This window comes from Bombus pascuorum, chromosome 10 (genome assembly GCF_905332965.1).
Source record: "Bombus pascuorum chromosome 10, iyBomPasc1.1, whole genome shotgun sequence".
Classification (NCBI taxonomy): Eukaryota; Metazoa; Arthropoda; class Insecta; order Hymenoptera; family Apidae; genus Bombus; species Bombus pascuorum.
In genome coordinates, this window is record NC_083497.1 from 13,989,803 (window position 1) to 14,012,394 (window position 22,592).

Sequence of the window (22,592 nt, forward strand, 5' to 3'; positions counted from 1 at the left end):
TTTAGTGAAATCCAAAACGTTATACTTATCATATATACGTTTATCAGTTAAAGGTCAGTCACTAATTCAATTTATATTGGTTATCGGTACTTTAGAATATATTTTGTTCGTATCTTGACGTTACATGCAATTTTCCAAAATGACGATATATAGCATGGAACTACTGAAATGTATGCGAATAAAAAGAATGGTCTAAAAAAGTAAGTTACGAAGGCTCCGAAGTCCAAAAGACACCATTGTGCGTTGAAAAATTTCAAGAATTCGTTACCACCTTGTTTTCTATCGTGTTCGCGTGAAAGCAACCGCCGATGAAGATAATACGAATTAAAAAAATCCTGTATACGAAGCGCTGTGAAAAACGTCGCTACCAACATATAGAAACGGACGACCAAATGCACGTTAATGCAAACATGGAAACTAATCGCGAACCAAATCGAAGGACAAGAGGAGGAGAAAACATAACCTGTTACAATTATTGAACATCATTGATTCGTAGATAACTACGTTTGGAGAATCCGAAAATAAGAATGATATCAGTGTCCGATAAGATGAAAGTACGCAAAACGTAAAAACTATGAATGTAAATAAAACAGTTTATCTATATCGATTTTTCATATTCCGAGCTACGTTTTCTTCATATCGTTTTATGGGACGTACAAGTAAAACGTGGCAAAACGTAGCGCGAAAAAACATTTGGTTGAAATCGATGTAAAACCTCGCGAAACACGACGATGTCTGCTGCATAGGAAGCGATGGAAAAGCATTGGTTGGTAGTCACATGGTGGCCAGCCAGTGCAAAACGCGTGTACGCGTGTTCTCGTCATAATAAACACGTCTGCGAGCACAGTAGCGCTGGTTGACGTTAGTAAAAATACGTAAAATTCAACCGACTGTCGCCGAACGCATCCGAACGTAAATTATTCGCCGACACGTTACAGTCGCCCCAAACAAATAGCAAAAACAATATACTCGAATAGCAACGCGCGTGTCAGAGAAAGTAAGTTAAATATTGTTGAAAACATCTCGTCTATCAATGACAATCGCGTGAATAATATTTCCATGTTTCTTCGCACCACATCGAAAATCGGTTGAATCATAGCATCAAATCGAACGCGAGCGCGAGTGTGATCGAGTAAAAACGCACGCACATAGACACACGCATGCGCGGCATCAAGTGGCTAACCTACTGCAACTTAACGCACTGTGTACTATAGAGAGGTAGTCGAAACGAAGGTTATTTCCGTCGCGACGAAAAGGAATGTAACGGCGATCGAAGAAATCACGCCGGTTAACGAGTTTAATCGGTAGAGTAAGAAACGATCGTATGACACCAACCTGTCGCTCTTGTCGACTACCGTCAGCGTAGCGAGCTCCTGCAGCGGTGGTTCCGCGGAGATTCCCTGCGCCCTCTGCTTTCTAGGTCTCGGTTTGGTCGGTGTCAAGGGTGACTTGAAGGGAAGCACACTGAGAAATTTGTCGAGGTGACTCCGTAACTCCTGTATCTCGGCATCACGACGACAGAGAAGCGCCTCGAGCTCCGTGATCTTCTCGTCCTTGACACGCAGCAATTCCTGCAGCTCGCGAAGGGTGCCCATTGCTGTGATCGTGGTCGCTCCGGTGACGTTCGAAATGGCCCTCTGGCCGGCCGCGGCGACCACGGCCACGGCGCCGTGCGTCGGCAGCTGGGAAGCGTCCTCCTCGTCGGCGAGCCGCTGCTGCGTCGACGAGAAGCACAGGGAGTCGAAGCACACGCGCATAGACACGCAGGCGTCGCCGATCGGCACTCTGCACTTGGTACCCTCGTCCATTCAACCCGAACGAAACTACCGCGAGAAGAGAACAGGGTCTCGACGAGGAGCACGACCCGGACGGTGCGTCGTCGGCTCGCTCTACTCCACAATTCCGCGCTCTCCAATGCCGAAGGACCAACCTCCTCTCCACCGTCTCCCGTCGCGAACTACCGCGATTACCGCTGTCTCGCTCTTTTGTTCTTCTGCATCGTTCTTTCCCTCTCCCTCGCTACTCATCCCCACTCTGCTATTACAACCGATAGCTTTCCTCGTTGCTCCATAACCTCTTTCTCGTTGTATCCCACTCTATCGATCGTGCTCTCGCTCTATAACGTCGTCTCTTCCTAACGTTGCTCGTCACCGTTTCCCTTTTTCTCACTCTCAGCCGATTTCTCCTTCTCGATCTATCGTCCGCGTTCTTCGAAGCGTCTATCTTGCTCGCGCGTTCTCTCCTTAACGTCGTTACTGCTCTTTATCCCTCGTATTTGTTATCTTCGTTGAGTCTTTCAACGTTTTCTCTTTCCTCTCGCACTTTCTCGTTTCTTCACTTTGATATTTCTCGCTTGGATGGTATCGATGATCGTTTCTCTATTCTACGGTATGCGTTATTCTATTCCATTCTCTTCTGAAATGCAGCGCGATGCGGGGGATACAGAACCGAGTCGGCTCCACTGCCATCGTTCGCATCTATCCTTCTTTCGCATAGCATTGCGTGTAACTTGACTTCTGCCTTGCGCTTCAACGCGATTCTTGACGATAGTTCAAATTTACTGTTGGATTGCGCCACGTGACTGGCGCGCCATCTATACTACTCTTCTCCGTCAAAAATGCTCCGCCGACACGAACGACTTGTTTATCGGCTGCTCATACCAGATCATTAAAAAAGAAAAGAAAGAAAAAAAAGAAAAACTGTAGGCAAATCAAATTCCTTTCTCTATTCGTTTCTTTATGTAGCTAGCGTTTTCTTTAAATCTATACGGTGTTTTTACCGCTTCTATCGTAAAACTTATACATACCTGTATAATTAATCTTATTTTTTCTTTCATTTTCTAATAACATTGTTCAAAAATATTCTTTCCTTAGGTTCCAGTGGTGAAATTGTTCGCGATATCGGTACAAAATATTTTAATGTACTTTCGCATCATAATTTGCTGAACATTATTGTACGTATCGTTGCACGTTGAAATAATGGTGCCTTTTTATTTACTTTGGATAAGAGTGACTGCATTTTTACGACACACTTCTTGCACATCACGCCACGCAGTGGCTGCATGGAATAATTTTCATAAGCCGTGATTTTATCTATGTCGGTAATTCAGTGCAGCCATCGTCAAGGCTAATAGCGGATTTCGAGTTTGATAACGAAGCACATACGTACATAAATGAAGTCTTAAACGATATATCAAGCTCCTTAACATTTCCATTTTATTATTTTCCTTCTTATTTTACTTTATGCTTCGATCGTATATCACGAACATAATTCCTTGTAAAACAAATAGGGATAAATCGAGGAGATGTTATAATATGATTAGACAAACGACAAAGGGGACCAAGTATATATCCTTTAGGACAGCGTTGCTTTTCACGATTGTTCCACTTTATTGCAAAAAGCAAGTTTTGTCGTTACGTTCGAAAGACATATCAGCCAGTGGCAACTTTTGCAAGTAGAATACGAAGAAACGAGAAACAGCCGTGTAATTGCAGTGATATACACATACTCAGAATAGATTCATAAAGCACACAGCAGTTGATCCCGTAGTTTATGTGCGTCAGATTTCTAGAGATGACGCCACGTGGTCCGCTGACCTTATTGCATTACATTATGGTAGTTATTTCGATTGAAACGATTAAAATGACAGCGATTCTACATTAAGGCTTCACCAGTATAATGTTTAAATAGCAAAGAATGTATACTTCGTAAATCAGTTGATCAATCGAATGTACAGCGAGCGCTGTTTTATTGAGTAGCGCGAGAAGCTCGTAAAATAGATCGAACTTTAGAGTTCCTGTTTCTGTTTCATTCGTCGAATGGAATTGACAACCAATGAAATTTAATCTATCCGCTTCTCACAAAATTCCTATCGCGACAAGTTCCATTTGAAAAATTAGCTCTTAGAAAAACGACGTCGCTTATTCTCCCTTTCGTATTGCCAAATCTTCTAACGGATGATCAGATTTACAGTCTGTTCGACTGTATAAGAGTGTAATAATTATTCGCATCTAATTACGCGAATCCAGACAATGAACCCGTTGCACGAATCTTATTACATTTTGATAAAGTTCATACATTGTTACGATATACGTAAATCCGTCAAACCGTCTGGATACTTATGAGCGATGATACATATGCATACAAAAGGGAGAAAGGGAGAGACGATTAAATGCGTGAAAATAAATTGAGAGAGCGGCCTCGGGCAGCCGATCGGGCATTGTCTCTGGCGTCTCGATGACTAGTTACCGAGTTATCCCGAATCGAACGCCTGGAGGGAGAGTCCGGCCCGGTAATAGCCAGACTGCTGCTCGGGGAACCGTAATGTCATAATAGAATAGCGATGTTAGTAATAGCATCGCGTTGCACCGGCGTAGGTAACCGGCCGATTGACTGGTTCGCGTAGAGAGAGGCCCAATTTGCATCGCATTGCGTGTATTCGTTACGCCTTGGTCCGCGTGTTCTGCGTCTACGTGCTGTGCGCTCGGTTGTACACGACGGCAGCAACGGTGGCGTCGCCTCGCCGCGCGCATCGGCCATCCCGACGGCTAAACCGCCGCCGTTCCAGCAATCAGCGCCCTGGGAGATCCGTGGAAACCGCGGAAACCCCTAACTCGATTATCGTTTCTGGCATCGTTATCGTTATTAGTCGCCCCATCGGCAGACTAACGGGGAAACGAACTTCTTGCGGTTCGATCCTGTTTCTTCTTTTCACGTTAATTGTTTTTCTTTCCTGCCTTTTCCTTTCTTCTTTTCTTTCTTTTTTTTTTTTTCTAGACAAGGCGGTAGGAATTCCTTTCGTAATCGGATGCTCGTGTATTTATGGCAACGCCAGTTTCTTTACGTCTTGACAAGTCTCAATTCGATTATATGCTCCGTCGATGATTTTGCGCTCGTTCGAAAGCCTAACTTCGTTCAATTTATTTGAAAATACGCTTTAGAGAAGTCCACAAATTCTCGAATATTATTTCCGTTAAGAATCGTCTTGTGATAATCAGCGATGTTATCTTCGTGATTACGGTCGCTTCGTTCGATTGCCCAGAAATCGAGATACCGGCGAGATAGTATAAAAATGCAGAAGCAACATCTTTACCAACCACCCCCTTGGAGGAACGACGCTTTGATCTCCCTCTTGCCTCCATTGCTGCATTTCATCCCCCCGCGACACTCTTCTGGTTGCCTGGATCCGTCCGCGCCCCTCAAAATATCAACTAAACGATAACCGTATTTATTATTCATTCGGTCGGCTCGTTCGCTGCTCCTCTCGCGGCTCCAATTTTGCAGAGTAGTTTTTCAAAGAATTTCGCGAGCGTGCCGGCGCATCGCGAGCAGGATACACGATGGTAAGATGAAATCGAGGGAGGATGAGATATTTCGCGTACGCGAGACACGTGATAAGAACCAGACCAGGTGAATTTGTGTAAGTTTCGCCTAGTTTTGGAATTAAATACGACGCGAGTGTGATGAAATTTCTAGCTTCCTCTCTCTATTCCACGCGATATAGGTCGTATCAGTTAATCGTTGTAAATCGATTAATTATTAATAATTTAATCGGTTATTAATATCAACTCTCTACAAGTAAATCGTTGCTGACCAACGGTCACTGACAAAGATCGTAATGTCATGGTATAAGTCTACGTGTGTATTTATATTTACAACGTGTAGCGAATAAACTTATACAGGATTTCGAAATTTAAATAAAAAAGAACCCGTAAAGAAGTTTCGCTTTCGAACTTCATCGATAAGAGAATTATTACTTTTTATTGAAAATTTTTCTAAATATTTTGTTTAATCAACGATCGCATAACGTAAAAAAGGCGTTAATAAGTATATCGGTACTTTTACAAATCTTTTGTGACTGCAAAGAATTAGCACCGTTTGCCCCGTTTTGCGACAAGCTTAATCATACATGATACAACTAATATATTATAAATTAACATAAAACATTTCCTATTAAAATGACATGAATGTAGAGGAGACGAATTATATTGGAAAACGTATTGTTTGCACAGAACACAAAATCCAATGTAAAATTTAACGCTTCTTATGTAATATTAATCGACGATTAACTTGCAAATATCGTACGAGGATCGAATAGAAAATACTTGTAAACTGTAATTGCAGGAAGTGCTACTAGAACGTACAGTTAAGTATCTGTTCGGATGATTTTATATATGACGAAATACATAGTTGTAAAATTAGTAATTTTTCACGGCGAAAAAGATAGACGATAGACGATAGACGAAAGAGAGAACTTCCTTGTTTCTATAAACTTTTCGTAAAGAGTTTAATCCAACGATTCCACTGTGTTCATTGTACAGTCTTTAACGATACAACAGAGTGTACCGAAATTACTTAGTTTCATAGTAGAAAAGCTCTCTGCCTCTCTTAAGGCCTATCGCCGTCATACTGGAAATAATTCAATCGTCGTTAGAGAATGGCGCAGTTTCATTTTCGGAATGAAGCTATCGCATATTATGTTTAATCTTGGCTCGCCTCGTCTTCGCGAACCACCGGAACGTCTTGGAAAGCTCAACTAGGATAACTAAGATTAGTGTCGAGCTCGTTGTGCGACAATTCATTTCGCGAAGATATTCGCAAATTGTTTCCTCTCTCTGTTAGCATTACCTCGATATTTATTATTTTATTATCGTTTCCACTATTTCTTTCTCGATGAATTTAAGAGCACCTAGCCTCGTTACCTTATTATTTAAATTATATGTTAGATAAAATTGTACGAAAAAATATTAGTATACTTTGGAAAATACGTCATCCTTGTTCACGCGCGATTTCTCTCAAGATTTCACTCTTCTCAGCTTTATTTTAAAGGTAATGCTCCCTCTCATGTCACAAGTTTATCTTAACTTTACGACTCGTAGACGTTAATCCGCGTCAGAGAAAGGCAGTTTACGTTCTTCGAGTATTTTTCTTTTTAATTTCTTTATTGCTTTTCACGATATCGATCCTTCTACATCGTGTCGTGCTCGAGTTCCTTCGTGTCTATCTGCAATTAACACATCAAAAAATCAAACGCTAGTTATTATAACGAAAGTATTAATTTCAATTAAAAGTCAGTTTAAAAAAGTATAGAATCAGCGAATGATAGATTAACCTGTCTGAATTCTCGATTTGCATTACCGTACAACAATCGAAGTACTCTACAATACGTAAGACGACCTAAAAACTTTTCGATCATCTACGATCCAAAGATAGCAATCGAGAGTTAGAATCTACTAAAATGGAACACGTGTTCCAGTATCACTCATACAAACAATTTCTCTGCACATTCTACGTTCCTCAAGACGTCAATCTGCGTCAAGAATATCATGCCAGCGTTCTTCGTGCTCTTTCTTTAATTCTACCCCTCTTCTTCCATCATTTCCTGTGCCCTTTGAACGCCAGGACGGCGTCGTTGATCCTCTTCCCGTCTTGCGTTCCCTCTGTGTCCAAGTCCCGGAGGATGAAGGGATCAGAGGAGAAAGAGATATGGATTGACACTCGAATTCCTTCGGTAAAGGATCCACCCTTCGCTCGGTCATTTTTCTTATCCGCCGCGCATCCGAGTCGCGATCTAACAAACTAGATTCATCAAATTCGACACCGATCGTCCATTCACGGCGGTCCTTTGATTTCCCTTCGCGGATCTTTCAATCCCACGAAAGGCCAGAGAAAGAGACTCGAAATTCCGAATCCTTACCGTGATAGGTGGTATTACGTTCTTAATCTTTTGCAATATTTTCTGACACCGATGTTTATTAGGTTGCCTCGTAGGTTTCGTATATTTGATAAAATATCCTCGATACAGACGATAAGAACTGCGAAATCTAGCAGATCCATTTGCAAACAATGATACGAGAAAAAAGAACAAATTGATCGATTTAAAGTTTCAACCGAATGGCGAAATTAATGCGAAAGAAAATATTTTCATGCCCCGTTCGAAAAAGAAGGAGTCGCAGGAATGTGTGAAATATCGAATTCTCCTCCGAGCTGCCAAGTTCCTCGGATGTTTGATACAGTGACACGAGAAACACGGCGCTAAATCATCTGTCGCCCCCCCGAATTTACCCCTGCAACGGCAGAAGCCTTAAGTCTCGACCTGTCTATCCGCCGTCACTCAAGAGCGTTACGAGCCGACCCTATGTGGCTTTTCACCCTTAAAACATCGCGTTTACGCCTAATCGCATTTCAGCAAGGCAATTTATTAAAAAGACACCGTCTACGTCGACAATCTGACTTTAATGGCAATTTTCGTCGTTGAGTTTGAAACGACACTGCGCGACATTCGGGCGTCGTGGATTTTACTTCGCGATAAAGGATAATTCCTCGGATAGGTATGGGCGATTTTGCTAGCCGGAATAATTCTTTAATCGAAAGAGAAATTACTTTACGCCGCGATAAGTTTCAATGCTCCGCCTTGTGATTTTTTTAACAGCTACTTACACCTACATTCAGAACTACACGGACGCTCGATCACGCCAAGGATCCTCGTTACATTTTATTCTCGAATCCATCTCTCAAATATTCGTTTCGTTATCGCAAAGTCCCGCTAAAGAGGCAAAACACGAGGGTCACTTAAGAAAACCGACCACCTTACCAAGAGAAAGAAAAAAAGAGAGGAGGAGAACGGAGGAAATTGTCGCGATCTCGGTGTGGCGAATAAACCGCGAAACAAAGAGATTCCGCGTAGAAGTGGATGGTAAAAAGGTTGACCCAATAGAAGGGATTATCGAGCGCGGGTGAAAAATAAAAGTACCGAGCAACAAAGCAGCCGATCTGGGAGTCGATCCGGCGTGTTGCGGCAAAGAACGCCAACCCCCTCGCGCGTCTTTCTCAACGTACAACAACCGAGAAGCTTCCAACATCGCCATCGCCACGACCACCATCGGTACTAGGTACAGCGTCGGTACTACCACCACCGCCGCCTTTTGCCCTTCTTCGCTCTCTTTCACCCCGCCAACCCCTTCGCCAGCCACTGTTCCATCCAGCAGCGAAGGCTGGCTGACGTTCCCGCAGGAGGAACATGGCTCCCAGGCACGATCCATCCTTCCAACCTACCCCTCTCCACTCTCTCCGCTCCTCCCGCGGCCCGTTTTCTCCGACACCCCCATCCCCACCGGCTGGTTGGCCCCTCGTTGCATTTTAAATCAAAGCCCCGGAGGTAACGCAATCACCAGGCATCACGACGCTTCCACAATTTTCTACTTTAAGCTACTTTATGTATTAGTACTCCCCCCTCCCTTACCCTCGTGACCGTCCGTCTCGCTTCCTCCGCAGTGGGATCCGCAGCACCCCCAAGCCCACCCCCGCGGCCCCCAAACCCCGTCCATTTCTCGTCTCTTACTGGCAAGCCAAGGCGAGCAGCCACCGCTGCTACATTAGCCCTCTACCGAACCATCCTCGTCCTCCTTCCAACCGCCACCTCCTTCTCCGACGGCCTCGCGTTCCAGACTCAGTCTTTTACACTCCGACAGATCCTCTAGCACCCCCGCGGAACACCCCTCTCGGCTCCTAGCTGCGGCGTAACGAGGTTATTTTATTAAACAAGCTCCGCAACCCGCTCGCCGACGCTGTTGGAATTCTAGCTGGACAGAAAGACGAGAACTTAGGAGGAGTTACGGAGTCGAGGTTGAAACGGTGGTTGAATCTCGCGCAGCTACGAATTACACCTGCGTTTTCCAGTGTTTTTTTTTTTTTTTTTTTTTCAGGACTCAGCTTGCTGTGCATTAATTGGCTTAGCTTTCGTCTTCGCTGGACACAGAATAGTCGATGAAAACGTAAATAGAGTGTAGAACGTTGTTTCGCGATATTTTCTTGCGAGTAAATTTTTACCGCTCTATCGTTTTAAAAGCCAGCAAAGCGAAACGATTCGCAAATCTACCGTCCCCTGTCCCCTGTCGCGGAAAGAAAATCATGCCTGTAAACGGTGGGGAAAAATTGGGAATAGATAACCGGATATTTCCAATGGAGTCAGTATCATAGAGGGCGGACTAGCTATACGCGATATAGGTACTCTATACGTGGTATGTAGTTGGCAAGCGTAGACCGGTGTAATCTAGTCATCAGGAAACTTGATTATTCTCCTAACTCAGTCTCTTGCTCTTCCTGTCTCTGTTTCCCTTTCCTCGAATTTAGTACTTCTGAGTTCTCTGATTGCTTCCCCGCCCGTTTTCGCTGTTGTCTTCCCTGATCATTTACTTTCGTTCTCTGCCTATCCGTAGCTATTCGGTAGTCAATCCTGATTTCATATAACACAATCATACGTACGACCTTATTTCTCTTCTTTAAGTATATTTTAAAATTTTGCCCGTATCTTCTTGTCTTACTTTCATCGAATTTTAATTTCTGCGGGCAAACGCATTCACGTAGTTTCAATTCTATCCACTTTTTTATCCGTTCGACCTTTCTTTATCTTTGCCTATATATCAATTTATCTTCACATTTTCTTCCTCGCTTTCTTCGATTCGCTCTTCTTTATTTCCATAACTCTCGTCCCTTCTCCTTCCGCTCTGCGTCTTACGTTCTGATCGGCATCGCCTCACGGTATTTTCCTATCGCGTTGATTTACGTACGCGCGCTCCCCGGGCATCAAAAATCAGGACTATCCCCGAAGGGTTGGAAGAATCAAATGGAAAGAGAATATATGGACACGGATAAGTGCGTATTTGATTCGAAAACGTCATCGGCGAAGGCTCTACGTTTTTGCTTGGCGAATATACGAGTATCTTGAATTCCCGGCAAAGCGCAATTCGATAGGGGATGAAATTGGAACCGATCAAGCCTCGGGAAAATTGCGGAAAAATCGAGACGCCGGATTCCTTGTATCAGATTTTATCCATTTCTTTTTCTTCTTTCTCTTTTCTTACTTCTATTGGCCTTGAGACCCGACTCGGTCCAAGGTTGATTTCAATTTTTCTTCATCGAAACAGATACAACGTTACTTTCAATTTGAACAGAGCCGACGTTTCTTTCCGTGGTATTAGATCGTATTCGTACGATACGTCGTCCTTCCAAATAAGACTTTGAACGATCTTTCAAGTCTTTAGGTAAAAAAATGTCTTCGTAAAGAAAAACAGCAAAGACTCTTACGACCGCGTTTAAACTGTCGAGATACGTAAAATAAAGATAGAAAGAGACAAGAACGACGTAACTCGTACGTACAACGGATTAATTCGACTGCGTTACCGAAAATTATAATACGCATCTCAAGAGCCTCTCGGCGAAACTCAAACACAAGGAAGCGTTCAAGTAGGTGCAGAGTGAACCGCGAAGAGGCAAACGTCGTTCACGTTCGTACACCTATATACAAGCACGAGTTCTTGCGCTTAGTTGCGAGTTGGCCAAATGTCCGGCATGCAAGAGCCAGGAACGTCGTCCAAGATACGGCCTGAAGGAGGATGAACAGCACGACGCGCTCGTCCTTCCTCGGAGAGGGAGATTGTTCGCGAGCCACGACAGACAAGGATAAACGAAGAGCGACTCGAACAGGAGAAAAAGAGAGGGAGAGAGAGAGAGAGAGAGAGAGGGTGTGGGTCGAGGTGGAGCGCGGCTGATACAAACGAGAGAATCACTATGGACGAGGGGTAAACACGATTTACACCATGACGACTATTGCCTCTCCTCTCGTCCAAAGTGCCTACGCGTAGATGCGAGGGTGAGTTACAACACACGGGGAGACACTCGGGTTGCCCACGGTAGGGATGTTTGTCGTACGCGTTATTTGGCCAATAAAACCACGTGGTGATTCCGCCACCCCCGCGTAAAGCGGTTGCAACGACGCGATCAACTCGGATGGTCGAACAGAGAAGAGAAATCGTAGACCACGCCTCGCGAGTCGCTCGACGCCTGCGTGGTTCCGCCTATCGAACACGCTTTTGCTGCCTGGCCGTCGAAGCGACACCGTATCGCGACACACAATCCAGCTCTGGGACCCTCTTCGACGCCTCGAATCGCGACTCCTCCGGTTTTTCGGCCAACACGATCACGGCCCGCGGATCATACTCGTTCAAACGTCACGCAGCGATTGGATCGGTGCAAGCTCCGCTCGTAACATCACAGATGCTGTCGAGAAGGACCCGAGGACTCGACGAGTTAACAGTGTCGAGCACGAGATTCTCTTGGAAACCGTCTTTTTATTCGAAGACTCCGTGTTAGAACTCGAGAGAGGGAGAGAGAGAAAGAGAGAGAGAGAGAAAAGAGAGAGAGAGAGGAGAGAGAGAGGACGAGGTGTTTGAGGACTAGGTGAATACCGTTGTAAGATCGTTGGTGTGCGATTGTATCAGGACGAGAGTTATCGAGCAAGATTCGTTAGGTGATCCATGTCATCAAGCGTCAGCTGGATGATCGAGAATTCCCGTACAAGTTTCATTGGAGCTTGATGGAAGGAGGAGTTTAAAGATGGAAGACTTCTCGTAGAAGAATGACTAATTGCTGTGAATAAGGAGGGCTCGTGAAGAAAGTTTGAGGACATTGTTCGAGTAAGTGACGCGTAACGGATACTTGTTTCTTGCGCGTCGATCAGCTGGTTCGACGGAACTTTCTGATCGGAAATTCACGTCTGCGATCTTCGGAAACTGTCGGGCATGTGCATCTGCCTCGAGGGCAAATCTAAGGATCGAACAGGTCGACCGAACTTTCAACGACTCGCCACCAAAATTCACGAGAACCTACAGATACCGATGGAAACAGGCAAGCTCCGCCACGTACATCTCGAACAGTGCGTTTATTAACCGAACAACGATACAATTCAACAAGTGTTTGCAAACCAAAGTGCCAAAGCAAGAACAGAAATCTGAAAGACGCGTTGTCAGTCTGATGTTTCCAAAGTGTCGTCGACGAATCTTATCCGCACGTCCAAGTATATATTATCGAAAGTAATAAATAATATACGACGAGAAACTGGTGTCAGTGTTAAACGAGGGCACGAGTAAATCATCGTTGTGTCAGTGATCGGGAAGACTGTAGGGGAACGGTTGGCGGGAAGAGAACGTTTGGGGTAGATCGTGGATCTCGCGAGCGCGTCGCACGGTAAAGGGGTTCGGAAGGTCGACGGTGATCCGCGAGGGTGCGGAGGTAATCGGGAAAGTGTTGTTCAGCCACGAGTCCAGGATTCTCACCCCCGGAGGCGGTACCATTTCACCCGGGGGCGCGGGGCCACCCGCGAGCCCTTCTTCGGGACACTATCATCCACCTACGCATAGTCCACCCCTGGTCAAGGTGAGCGATTCATATTCCAACTGTACCCAACCATCTTCCTTTTCGACTCTTAATTCCAGACTCTACGACCGAGAGCAATCTAAATTTTTATTTCCTTACTGCAATTTGACGAAGAATTGTAAGACGAAAATTTTTTAAAATCTCGTTGTTTATATAATTCGATACAATTGAGAAAAAATACCAGCAGAAAAAGTAGCTCTTCGTCGGACAACGATGATCATAACATAACGTGCACGCATTAACAGTAACTTAAAATATACTCGTGAATTTATTTGTAAAATTTATTTACAAGTTCCACTTCGAACCGCGCTCCATTCTGGTTTTACTACAGGACATTTTTATCGACGACAAATTCATTCAAAGGTTTATAAACAAAGTTCTAATGGAGGACTTTTCAGTTGTATACAGCCGTCCAACAATTTTCGCGAATAAATTAATCCAGCAAGGGATTTCCTTAAGTGTAACTGGTTCGTACCAAGCTAATTTACCAGTTTGAACCCGCTATAATAGCATTTGGCTATATTTTCAATTATGTTTGATAGGGTGCTTGAGAAAATTGGATAATATTCGAAAGAATCAAGTGTTTCAATCGTTTCGGTACAATTGTAATGGCAGGAATTGTTAATATCGTATAATGCCTATGCACTTTAATGTGCTTATAAATTACAATCTCTGATAGACAAATATAGTATCATTTCCCACAACTTCTTTGCCGTTACTCGCCTGATTTTGCATTTGATATCTCCTACAATTTCCGTAAATAAAATAAATATATCTGAATGGTATATTTCAAGTAATACTTGACAAGTGATGTTCGCGAGGAGTACTTACTTATTTACGAACTACGGTAGAAAGTAAACGAACTATAAGCGCAGATCATGGCATCCGACGGATCAGAATCACCGAGTTTGACATCGAATAATTTGGTCTCGTTTAAAGTAAATGATATTTTATAGCTATTAGCTGCTATTAGTAGTGTTACGAAATATATCGCAGAAAAATCGATATCGTTGTTTAATTTTATATCGGACGGAAGTGTGCACGCTGTTTCGAAGACGATACCGTTCGGTTCGCGAATCTTTTTCAACATTATAAAATATTTCTTGAATTTTTTCGAATTTTTACACTTTGCTAGCGTTTGTCGTTCGTCATATATCAAATCATTGACATTACTGACGCAACGCATCAAAAATATTTACCTGGAATATTTGCAAATGACGCAAGATCACAAGCGGTACTTTGAATCTCTGAATATTGATTCGATGCTTTAAACGCATTTCCACCAAACTATAGTAAATTGTAAATCGTTTAACAATTATTTATACAGTACCTTTTCGATTCGATATTATTCGACCAAATTTAATGGGTCGAGGAATTTTGAACTCCGCGCGTTATTTTCTCAAATTTTCAAATTTATTACACGTATTTCTCCTGATTGCTATTTCTTCTTTTTTCAATTTTAAACCACTTGTTTCCAAGCCGTGGTACCATCAGAAATAACATTCCACAAACAGTCGGATCAAATGCAATTCAATTTTGCAGGCGTATCGGTCCTCGAGTGAACGCGTCAGAGTATTTAAATTCACCACCACCGCAAATATATGCACATTCGACTATTCATTTGGCACGTTCTTCGATGCATCGTCTCTTTATCGTTTCGATATGTGTTCGCGATTTTCCATCGTTTCGTATTTTATCATCTAATACCTAATGCAGCACGATCGTTGGACGATCCGTTGGCCGACCTTTAGTTTCCGTTTCGATCGTTTCGCCGTACGATTCCAATAGTTTCGGGATAGAAAGCATCGTCGATATCTGCGACGCGATGCGACGCGACGCCATACGGTGGCCGTGGAAGGCGACTGTTTTTTTATGGCCACGTAATAACAGGATAGCCGTTGAGGGGATTTTCGGCGAGAGAAGAAGCTGAACGAACCGCTGGAAAGAGGTTGACGATGATGGGTATAAGGGCGGCTGTCCGTGCTCGTTCTCGTCAACCGGCACCGTGAATCCCTCCGGGGACTCGAGCTGTCTACAGCCGAAGCTTCCGCTGGAGAGCCGAGTCAGAATTTAACGCGATATGATTTTTCCCGAATGATTCTGTTCTTCGAGCATTTTTTACACCGCGACGATCTCGAGAACGAACGTCATTCCGCCGTGTTATTTGACTTGTAGCTACGATGAAGTGCACTCGAACGCCTCAAGTACTAATGACAGAATAAACTCGCACCGTCGATGCCTCGACGACTCGATTCGATCGAACGGTTAAAACGAAGGATCGTAAAAGCGTCGATGCAAAAAGGTAACTTATGAAATCTTATAATATAACGTATTAAGGCTATTGTCAACAAGACATTACGATAAGGTCGGGTTAAATGATTCGATGTAATTGATGGATTTAATTGACACGCAGGCTCAGGCTGACAATCGGTATAAATATAAATTGTGGTTCTATTCGTTAAATAGAATATTCGAAAAAGCGAAGCACGGCGTTGGAATCGATGGAATCGATCAAACGATATCGCACCGTTGTCCAACGGATTAAAATCCATAACGTCCTGATGAATTAGAATTGATCGATAATGATCTTGAAAATTGTCGCATGATTCTCGGATGGAGGTTGCATTAAAATATAATTTTGTTAAACGACGCGCGATCGTTTTAAATCATCCTAGCGCCGAGATTTATTTCCAGGGAGAAGCAACTCGTTCGAGTTTCGTCTCGTCGTAACGAAAGAATATAATATCATCGATATAAACGATACGTGTTAAAGAGATCGTAGGGCAAGCGGTTGCGATAACCGAGAATGAAACACGATGGAAAAGCAAAGATTCGAGAAGACGTTTGAAAGTGCGAAGGGCCGTTGCGGCCCTGCTCGCACGCGCGCCCAACACTTTTGCTCTGATTAAGCTTAATTCATTCTCGCGACGAGAGAGTCAGCAGAGAGAAAGAGAGCAAACGAGAGAAAAGACGTTCCAGTAAAACGGGCCAACGCCGTACGAACCGGCGGCTCGCGCTGTCTGCCGACCAATCCTGCCAACTTAACCTCATTAATAAATTAATTAGATATTATTGTGTTGGCAGCCAGGGCGGCAGCTGCGGGCCACCTCTCCTGCTCCGCTTCCTCCTCGTCTCTCCACGTCTTGGGCCCGCAGATGATGCCTCGGAACGCCGCTATATCTATACGTACAAGTAGGGGGTCAAGACCTGTGACGTCATGTCTTTGCCTGTGACGATCACGCGTGTTCGCTCCAACCTACCCGCACGTTTTTCCATCTTCCGAGCGATGCAACATACAGCAGCGTCTCGATTATAATTATCCGTACCTCGGTTAGATCGAATTATCCGAATAAAGTCGGAGTCATGAACGAGCGAAGAATAAATTACGACACGTATTCTCTGTAACTCTGCGATTCTCGTACGTGGCGTATAAACGCGAGATGCCTACCTCTTATTCGTTTTATAGATTAAACAAACGTAGTTTAGAGTCTAGTTCAGATACAGTTTACACGCTTTGATAGATGGATAGAACCTCCTTCGATCTTTTATCATCGAATTAAGCTCTTTCGTCGTTCAACGAAATTGTCGGTTTGCCCTGTTTAAACAATTCTCCGTTAGCAACGTAACGGAAATAGGAAAGAAAGAAGAGATTCAACGCAAAAGCGGGAGATTCCAGAACGGCTCGTTGGAGAATCGGATGAAAAATCGTAACGCGATTGAGCGGAGAATCGCAAGATATCGGGTAACGGCGAATCCTAGCGAAGGAGCTGACGCGGCGATGCTCATTACGGGGTAGAATGGTGACTACTGGTAATGACAAAAAGCACATGCAGCATTATCATTGCGGAGTGTATGGCATTAAGCTGTAGGGGGCCAGGATTAGGATGTCGGCCATTACCGCGCGTCACTGACCGTTTATTCTACGCCGTGCACGGTGTGGTGACTTCCTCTAGACGCGTATGTATGCCTACATAACCGGAGGATGAGGACACTCGCGAGGTCGTGAAATCTCGTCGAGTGCGATTCACCTTTCTATTTGATAACCTTGCTTTTCTCGACATACACGTGTACGCCGTCTCCTCTTTTTTCCGCTTCTACCGATAATGACAAACTAATTAGAGGAACGTTGCCGTATTCTTCCAAACGAACAACGAACGACAGTTTTACCGATATATTCTTCCACTGTATCGCTCGTTGTACATTGTACATTGCATATTGTTTTCGAGAATCGTTTAAATTTACTTGGTTGAATCAACCGCGGTGACTAAGCGTCATAAAATGTCAATAAAATACTTCAACTATCTTTATTGGCAACTGTGGGCTTCTCTCGGCGTCGTTTTCAACACACGTTTATTTAAAAATGTTTCCAGGGTAACTCATTTTTAATTTCGCCTTTTACTTTTCTTTTTTAACGCAACGATATCATACGTTCGCATCTGCGAGCGAACGAAGATCGCATTAACTCGACTAGTCGCAAACAAAACGATAGATCTAAATTCGTGTTAACTCACACCTATCAAGCAGGACAGATGTTCGGATAAATTAATTATTCCCATCAATTTTCATTCGCGGAATGTCCGCTCCGAAGTCGGCGACGAAAATGCTCACTACGCGACGTTAACACGATATAAAAACAAAATCAGTTCGATTACTTTATCTTTTACGAACGATTAAAATCACCGAGCACAAATTAGCCAGAAATTGGATATTCGTGAGAGCTGTATGCTTAAGGAATCTATGTAAAATTCGATCAGACGTTGCAGTTAAAATTTTAACGAAACGTTTAATGGAAAAGGACGGAGCAAGGGAAAAAGAAAAAAAGACACGATGGATCAAATTGCAATTATCGATCAACCGATGGGAAAGCACCGCGGAAGCCTCTTCTGTGAAGGCGACGTCGATTAAAAGTAACGCGGTTAAATAGCAATCTGCCGGCAAATTATGTAAGCAACGCTTGAAACTAACGCGATCACAGTCGATTCGAACGCAACGAACGATTAACTTCGTATCCGGACGATTAATACGAACTCGAGTTAATTAATAGCGTTGAGTAGCAGTGTCGTGTTGCCACTCGTCGAAAGACGTATGTATCGGAAATTAAAGCGAAAGAAGATTTTATCGCGCTTCGAAGAACGTTTACCTCGATTTTGCGGTCGTTTCATCGATTTTACGTTTAACCGAATCTATGAAAACGACGAGCTACGAATTTAATAGAACGACTGGCTAATCTTAAGTCTCGCCATCTACTACTTTCCCAAAATTCGTGGAATTTGCATAAGCTGGTATCCACAACCACGTATGTACGTAACGTATTACCTAACGTTCGAACACGAACTATCGAACGAGCCACTTTTTTTCCAACTGACATTCATCGCATTTCGATTTCCATTTTATCCAGCGCGAATGACTTAATTTAATGGAATAAATCAAAGAAAAGATGAAAAAAAAAAAAAAAAAAAATAAACCGCCAGAGGAATCGATGTTTAATTATTTTCGGGCGAAAAGTACACAGCTCGTCGGGATTTAAATCGAATTTAAATAAATCGACGGCGCTGCTGTTGACAGAAGCACTCGCGGAGAGCGCAACGAGCTCCCTGATTTAATTACAAATTGATCGATTTGTTTGTGCGAGCACTTTCCGACGCAGTCGTTTCGAAAAATCCCGAGCATTCGTCGAAAAAAATGGATGTTTTACAGGAGAGACGAGGGGTGGGGGGAGGGAAGGAAAAACAAGAGAAACACGAGAGAAAGAGGAGCGAAAGAGGAGAAAGAAAAGAAATAGACCGATACAACATGGTGGACAATTGAACGACGGTGCTTAGAGAGGCTGGTGCGTTTAATGCGCTTGAAGCAAAGCAGATAGCTCGCTCTAAATTGCGCTTAAGTAACTTAAATTTAATTTAATTTCGCATTGGTTCATTGGTGTCTCCGTTCGCGATATTTAATTCAATACGGGCGTAACATTGTATTACGGGTACTTGCGCAATGTTCTCGATGAATGAAAGAAAATTGGATAAAAATATAGCAGTCGAGGATTGCTGATGGATGTAAGTGGCAACGATTAGAAAACTTTATTGGCAACGTTTAAGTATTTATTCAATGCTCTGCGTCTCTTGACTTCAAAAGAAATTGATAGCGTTGATATATAGAGCATCGAAAAAATCGAATCTCAGACACGAAAGATCGTATCACACGCAAAGAGGAATAGAAAATTTTTAATCGATACGATCCGATTACTCGCGATGCTTTTCTTACAGATCATTCTCTTCGCTTTCAGTATCGTTGATAATTAATCGACGACAGGACAAAATTGAATAACTACAGGACGGTATTGGTTCGCGGAACTTCTGAAGAAACGACGTATACGCTGACTCGATACTTTACAGTCGATCGTTAAACGAGGAAGTCGTCGAATATAAAATTTATATATGTACGCTATATCGATCGATGTATCACGCATAATTCTCGTGGAGTTCGTGGCCCCGGGATCGTTCGGTTCGAGGAGAAGCGTCCGCTGGAAGACTTTCGACTAGCGTCGGTCTCGAACGAAATTGACTCTTAATCGCAGTGGCGCCACGCGGTCATGAATAATTGCCGGCATCAGCAACGAATTCGAGGACGGATAATGCAGCAATCCTCGAATCGGGTCGTATCACTTATTCAGTAGCTCGTGGCCGTCACACGGTGGCCGAAACTGTGGATTTACAAATCGTATTAACCCGCGAGCGCGAGAAAAAAAGAACTCACTCCCTTTCTGGACCCCGCGTCGCAGAGGGATTAAAACGCCGCGATTTTTGTTCGCACGTTTTCAAGGTGGCCCTGTGTCATGATTTTTCCACACGATCGCTGATTTAACCTTTAATCGCTATCGCGTATCGTTGGATCCACGCAATTCGCAGGAGTTTCGGTATTAACTCGATTTTGGGCTACTTGCTTCCCATCTGTATTTTATATACCTATGCGCTCTTCTCATAAAATCATTGTTATCAACTTTGAAAAATAAACGCTCTTCGATAAAGAGGATTAATCGTACTACGCGTAATCGTATTCTAATCTACCCGTTTACTTATGTATATGCATCGTTCAACGTATTGATTATTGATCTCTATTAATTCGCGGTAGTACGTTACTCCATAGCGCACAGATCAACGCAACGATTGCATTGTACGCTTTTCGCTATGTCTATTATTAACAGAAGCGTTACACCGTTTGTCCATTCATTTTAAATGATATCTATAAGTCTTCTATGTCTCTCCTCGCCGAATATATATTTGATAGAACATAATGGAAAGAGCTAAGAATTTATGTATTTACGAAGATGGAAGGAAAGACTCTGCCTTAGTATTTGACTTTGACGAATCTTCCACACGTTTGTCGCAAACCAAGAATAGCATCCATCTATTAGCCACACGAACATATGCAAAAACCAAGTCCTTCGACTTACTCCCGCAAACGCGTTCGAATCTAACATCGGCGCATCCAAACGATGAAAGCTCTTCTTCTTCTTGTCGAAACAGCGTAACGGAAGGAGATGAGAGAGAGAGAGAGAGAGAAGGAGAGGAAAAGAGAGAGTCGGTTAAGGGAGGCAAGCGCGTCGCGTTTACACGGTGAAATGCACACACGTGGCGGAGGGGGTGTGTAGGAGGGCGCAGACACGCCCCTGGCTCGAAAAGGTGCACCGGGGTGTGTGTAGGGAATTCGAGGGGAAAAAGGGGATCCTCCGTGGAAACGAAGGGAAGAGGCGCAGTGAAAAAGGTGGATCGAGACCGTTCCTCCTTATATCGGTACCCCTGGAGGGACTCCGCTCCCGCGCGTCCTCCAGCCCCCACTTTTCGCCTGGAGGCTGCTGTTTTACGCTTTTCGACTTTTTCAAGATTTATCCCTGCCGCTTCCTCGCTAAATCGCTTTCCGGGCGAAATTTACGGCCGGGCAATAATACAGCAGAGCGAGTGTGCAAGCGGGGCGCAAGGGGGATGCAAGGGTCCCGGCGGAGGTGGGCCAGAGAGGAAGCGGAGGATAGTAACAGTAAGGGAGCGTACATGCATTCCCGGCACGTTTGCCGGCTTCTTCTCTACCTGACTGACTGCTTCCACCTCTTACTCGAGCACTTTCTTTACGACTATCCTCCACCTTTCACCCTCCGTGCACCGAGAAAACTCCAACAGGGCCATTTCGAGCCTGCGCGCGCTTTATATCTTCTCTTCGGCGCCTATTCGCTGAAAATCGTTGTTTCTCAAGATTTTATGGAATCATAGAACGTGTTAATGGGTCCGAGATGGGGTTCGTTTAAGGCTGAGCGAAGGTGGTAGTAACGAGCAACGGAAGTAGGGTGATTGCGCGATTGTTAGCGACGTTGACGAACAACCGATGAACGCAAGATGAGGTCGGTCTTACGTAACTATTAGGCTTCGTAACGCGGGTGTTAGAGACATAAACAAAGGCTCGAGAACAGAGGGAGGGTTTTAAGATCGAAGGTTCTTGATTCGCGAAAAATGTTTTTCCCTTATCGATCGTTGATAACGGAAGCACTTTGTTTTCGCTTTATCGATCTACTAAAATCAGAAAGTCTGAAAATTTCATTGCAAATTGGAGCGTAAGAACGACCAAAGTAAAGAACAGAAATTGGAATCATAGAAAGAAATTGGATAGAATATAACATTTTTAGAAGTCGTGCTGATGAACCATGCCCAGTCAAGGTTCGACGGGTATAGCGAGGGTGGGCAAACGTGGTGGTGGAAATTTGGCTTATTCCCCTCTGTAACTCATTATGTTACGTTTACAAGCTATCCCCACCACGTAGCTTCCGTTGAGTGAGTTCACTCAGCTTCATCGAGCTTGCACGGTCTCTTCGAAATAGGTCACCGCCAATCTCTGCCGATTCCACTGACCGACGGAGGACACGAAAGAAAAAAAAATGTAGAAAATTCAGAAGCATCTTTTCCTTCGGAAGAATCGATCGACACCAAGACGCCTTAAAAGATTCGATTGTCAGGAATTTATTTCTCCTTTCGGATAATAAATCGAAGTGAGATATTCTATATCTTCATCTATATCTTTATGAAATTTCTTTGCGAAATTATTGACCTCGTTGAGATTCGGAAAAGTAGTATCGGTCATCCACGATCACGGGGAAGTTTCCTATGCATTATTCACCGAGGTATCCGGCGAACAGGGTGTAAAAGCATACCAGGCCGATAAACTATATAAATGATGTTCTAACGTGAAAACACGACAACCGAGCGAACCGCTGGTCACTCGTCAGCACGTGACCAGCGAATTTGGAGCTGGGATTTCCCGACGAAATGATTTATCGGATTCGATCGAGCAACGAAGCGGAGGGACGATAGAGAAAAGATGAGATTTTAAGTACGACAAGAGGA

General features: G+C 43.8%; 2 protein-coding genes across 2 annotated transcripts in view; one reads left to right on the forward strand and one right to left on the reverse strand.

Moving 5' to 3' along the window:
* LOC132911070 (cGMP-dependent protein kinase, isozyme 2 forms cD4/T1/T3A/T3B) overlaps positions 1–2,438 on the reverse strand; it is a 58,010-nt gene extending 55,572 nt beyond the window's left edge. Inside the window, exon 1 of the mRNA XM_060967450.1 lies at positions 1,336–2,438. Within this exon, the coding sequence (XP_060823433.1) occupies positions 1,336–1,808 (473 nt within the window). The 5' untranslated portion in view covers positions 1,809–2,438. The remainder of the gene's footprint in view (positions 1–1,335) is intronic.
* Positions 2,439–11,857: 9,419 nt separating this feature from the next.
* Positions 11,858–22,592, forward strand: part of LOC132911094 (paired mesoderm homeobox protein 2B-like) — a 38,034-nt gene continuing 27,299 nt past the window's right edge. Inside the window, exon 1 of the mRNA XM_060967493.1 lies at positions 11,858–13,212. The gene's annotated coding sequence lies outside the window, so the exon portion shown is untranslated. The remainder of the gene's footprint in view (positions 13,213–22,592) is intronic.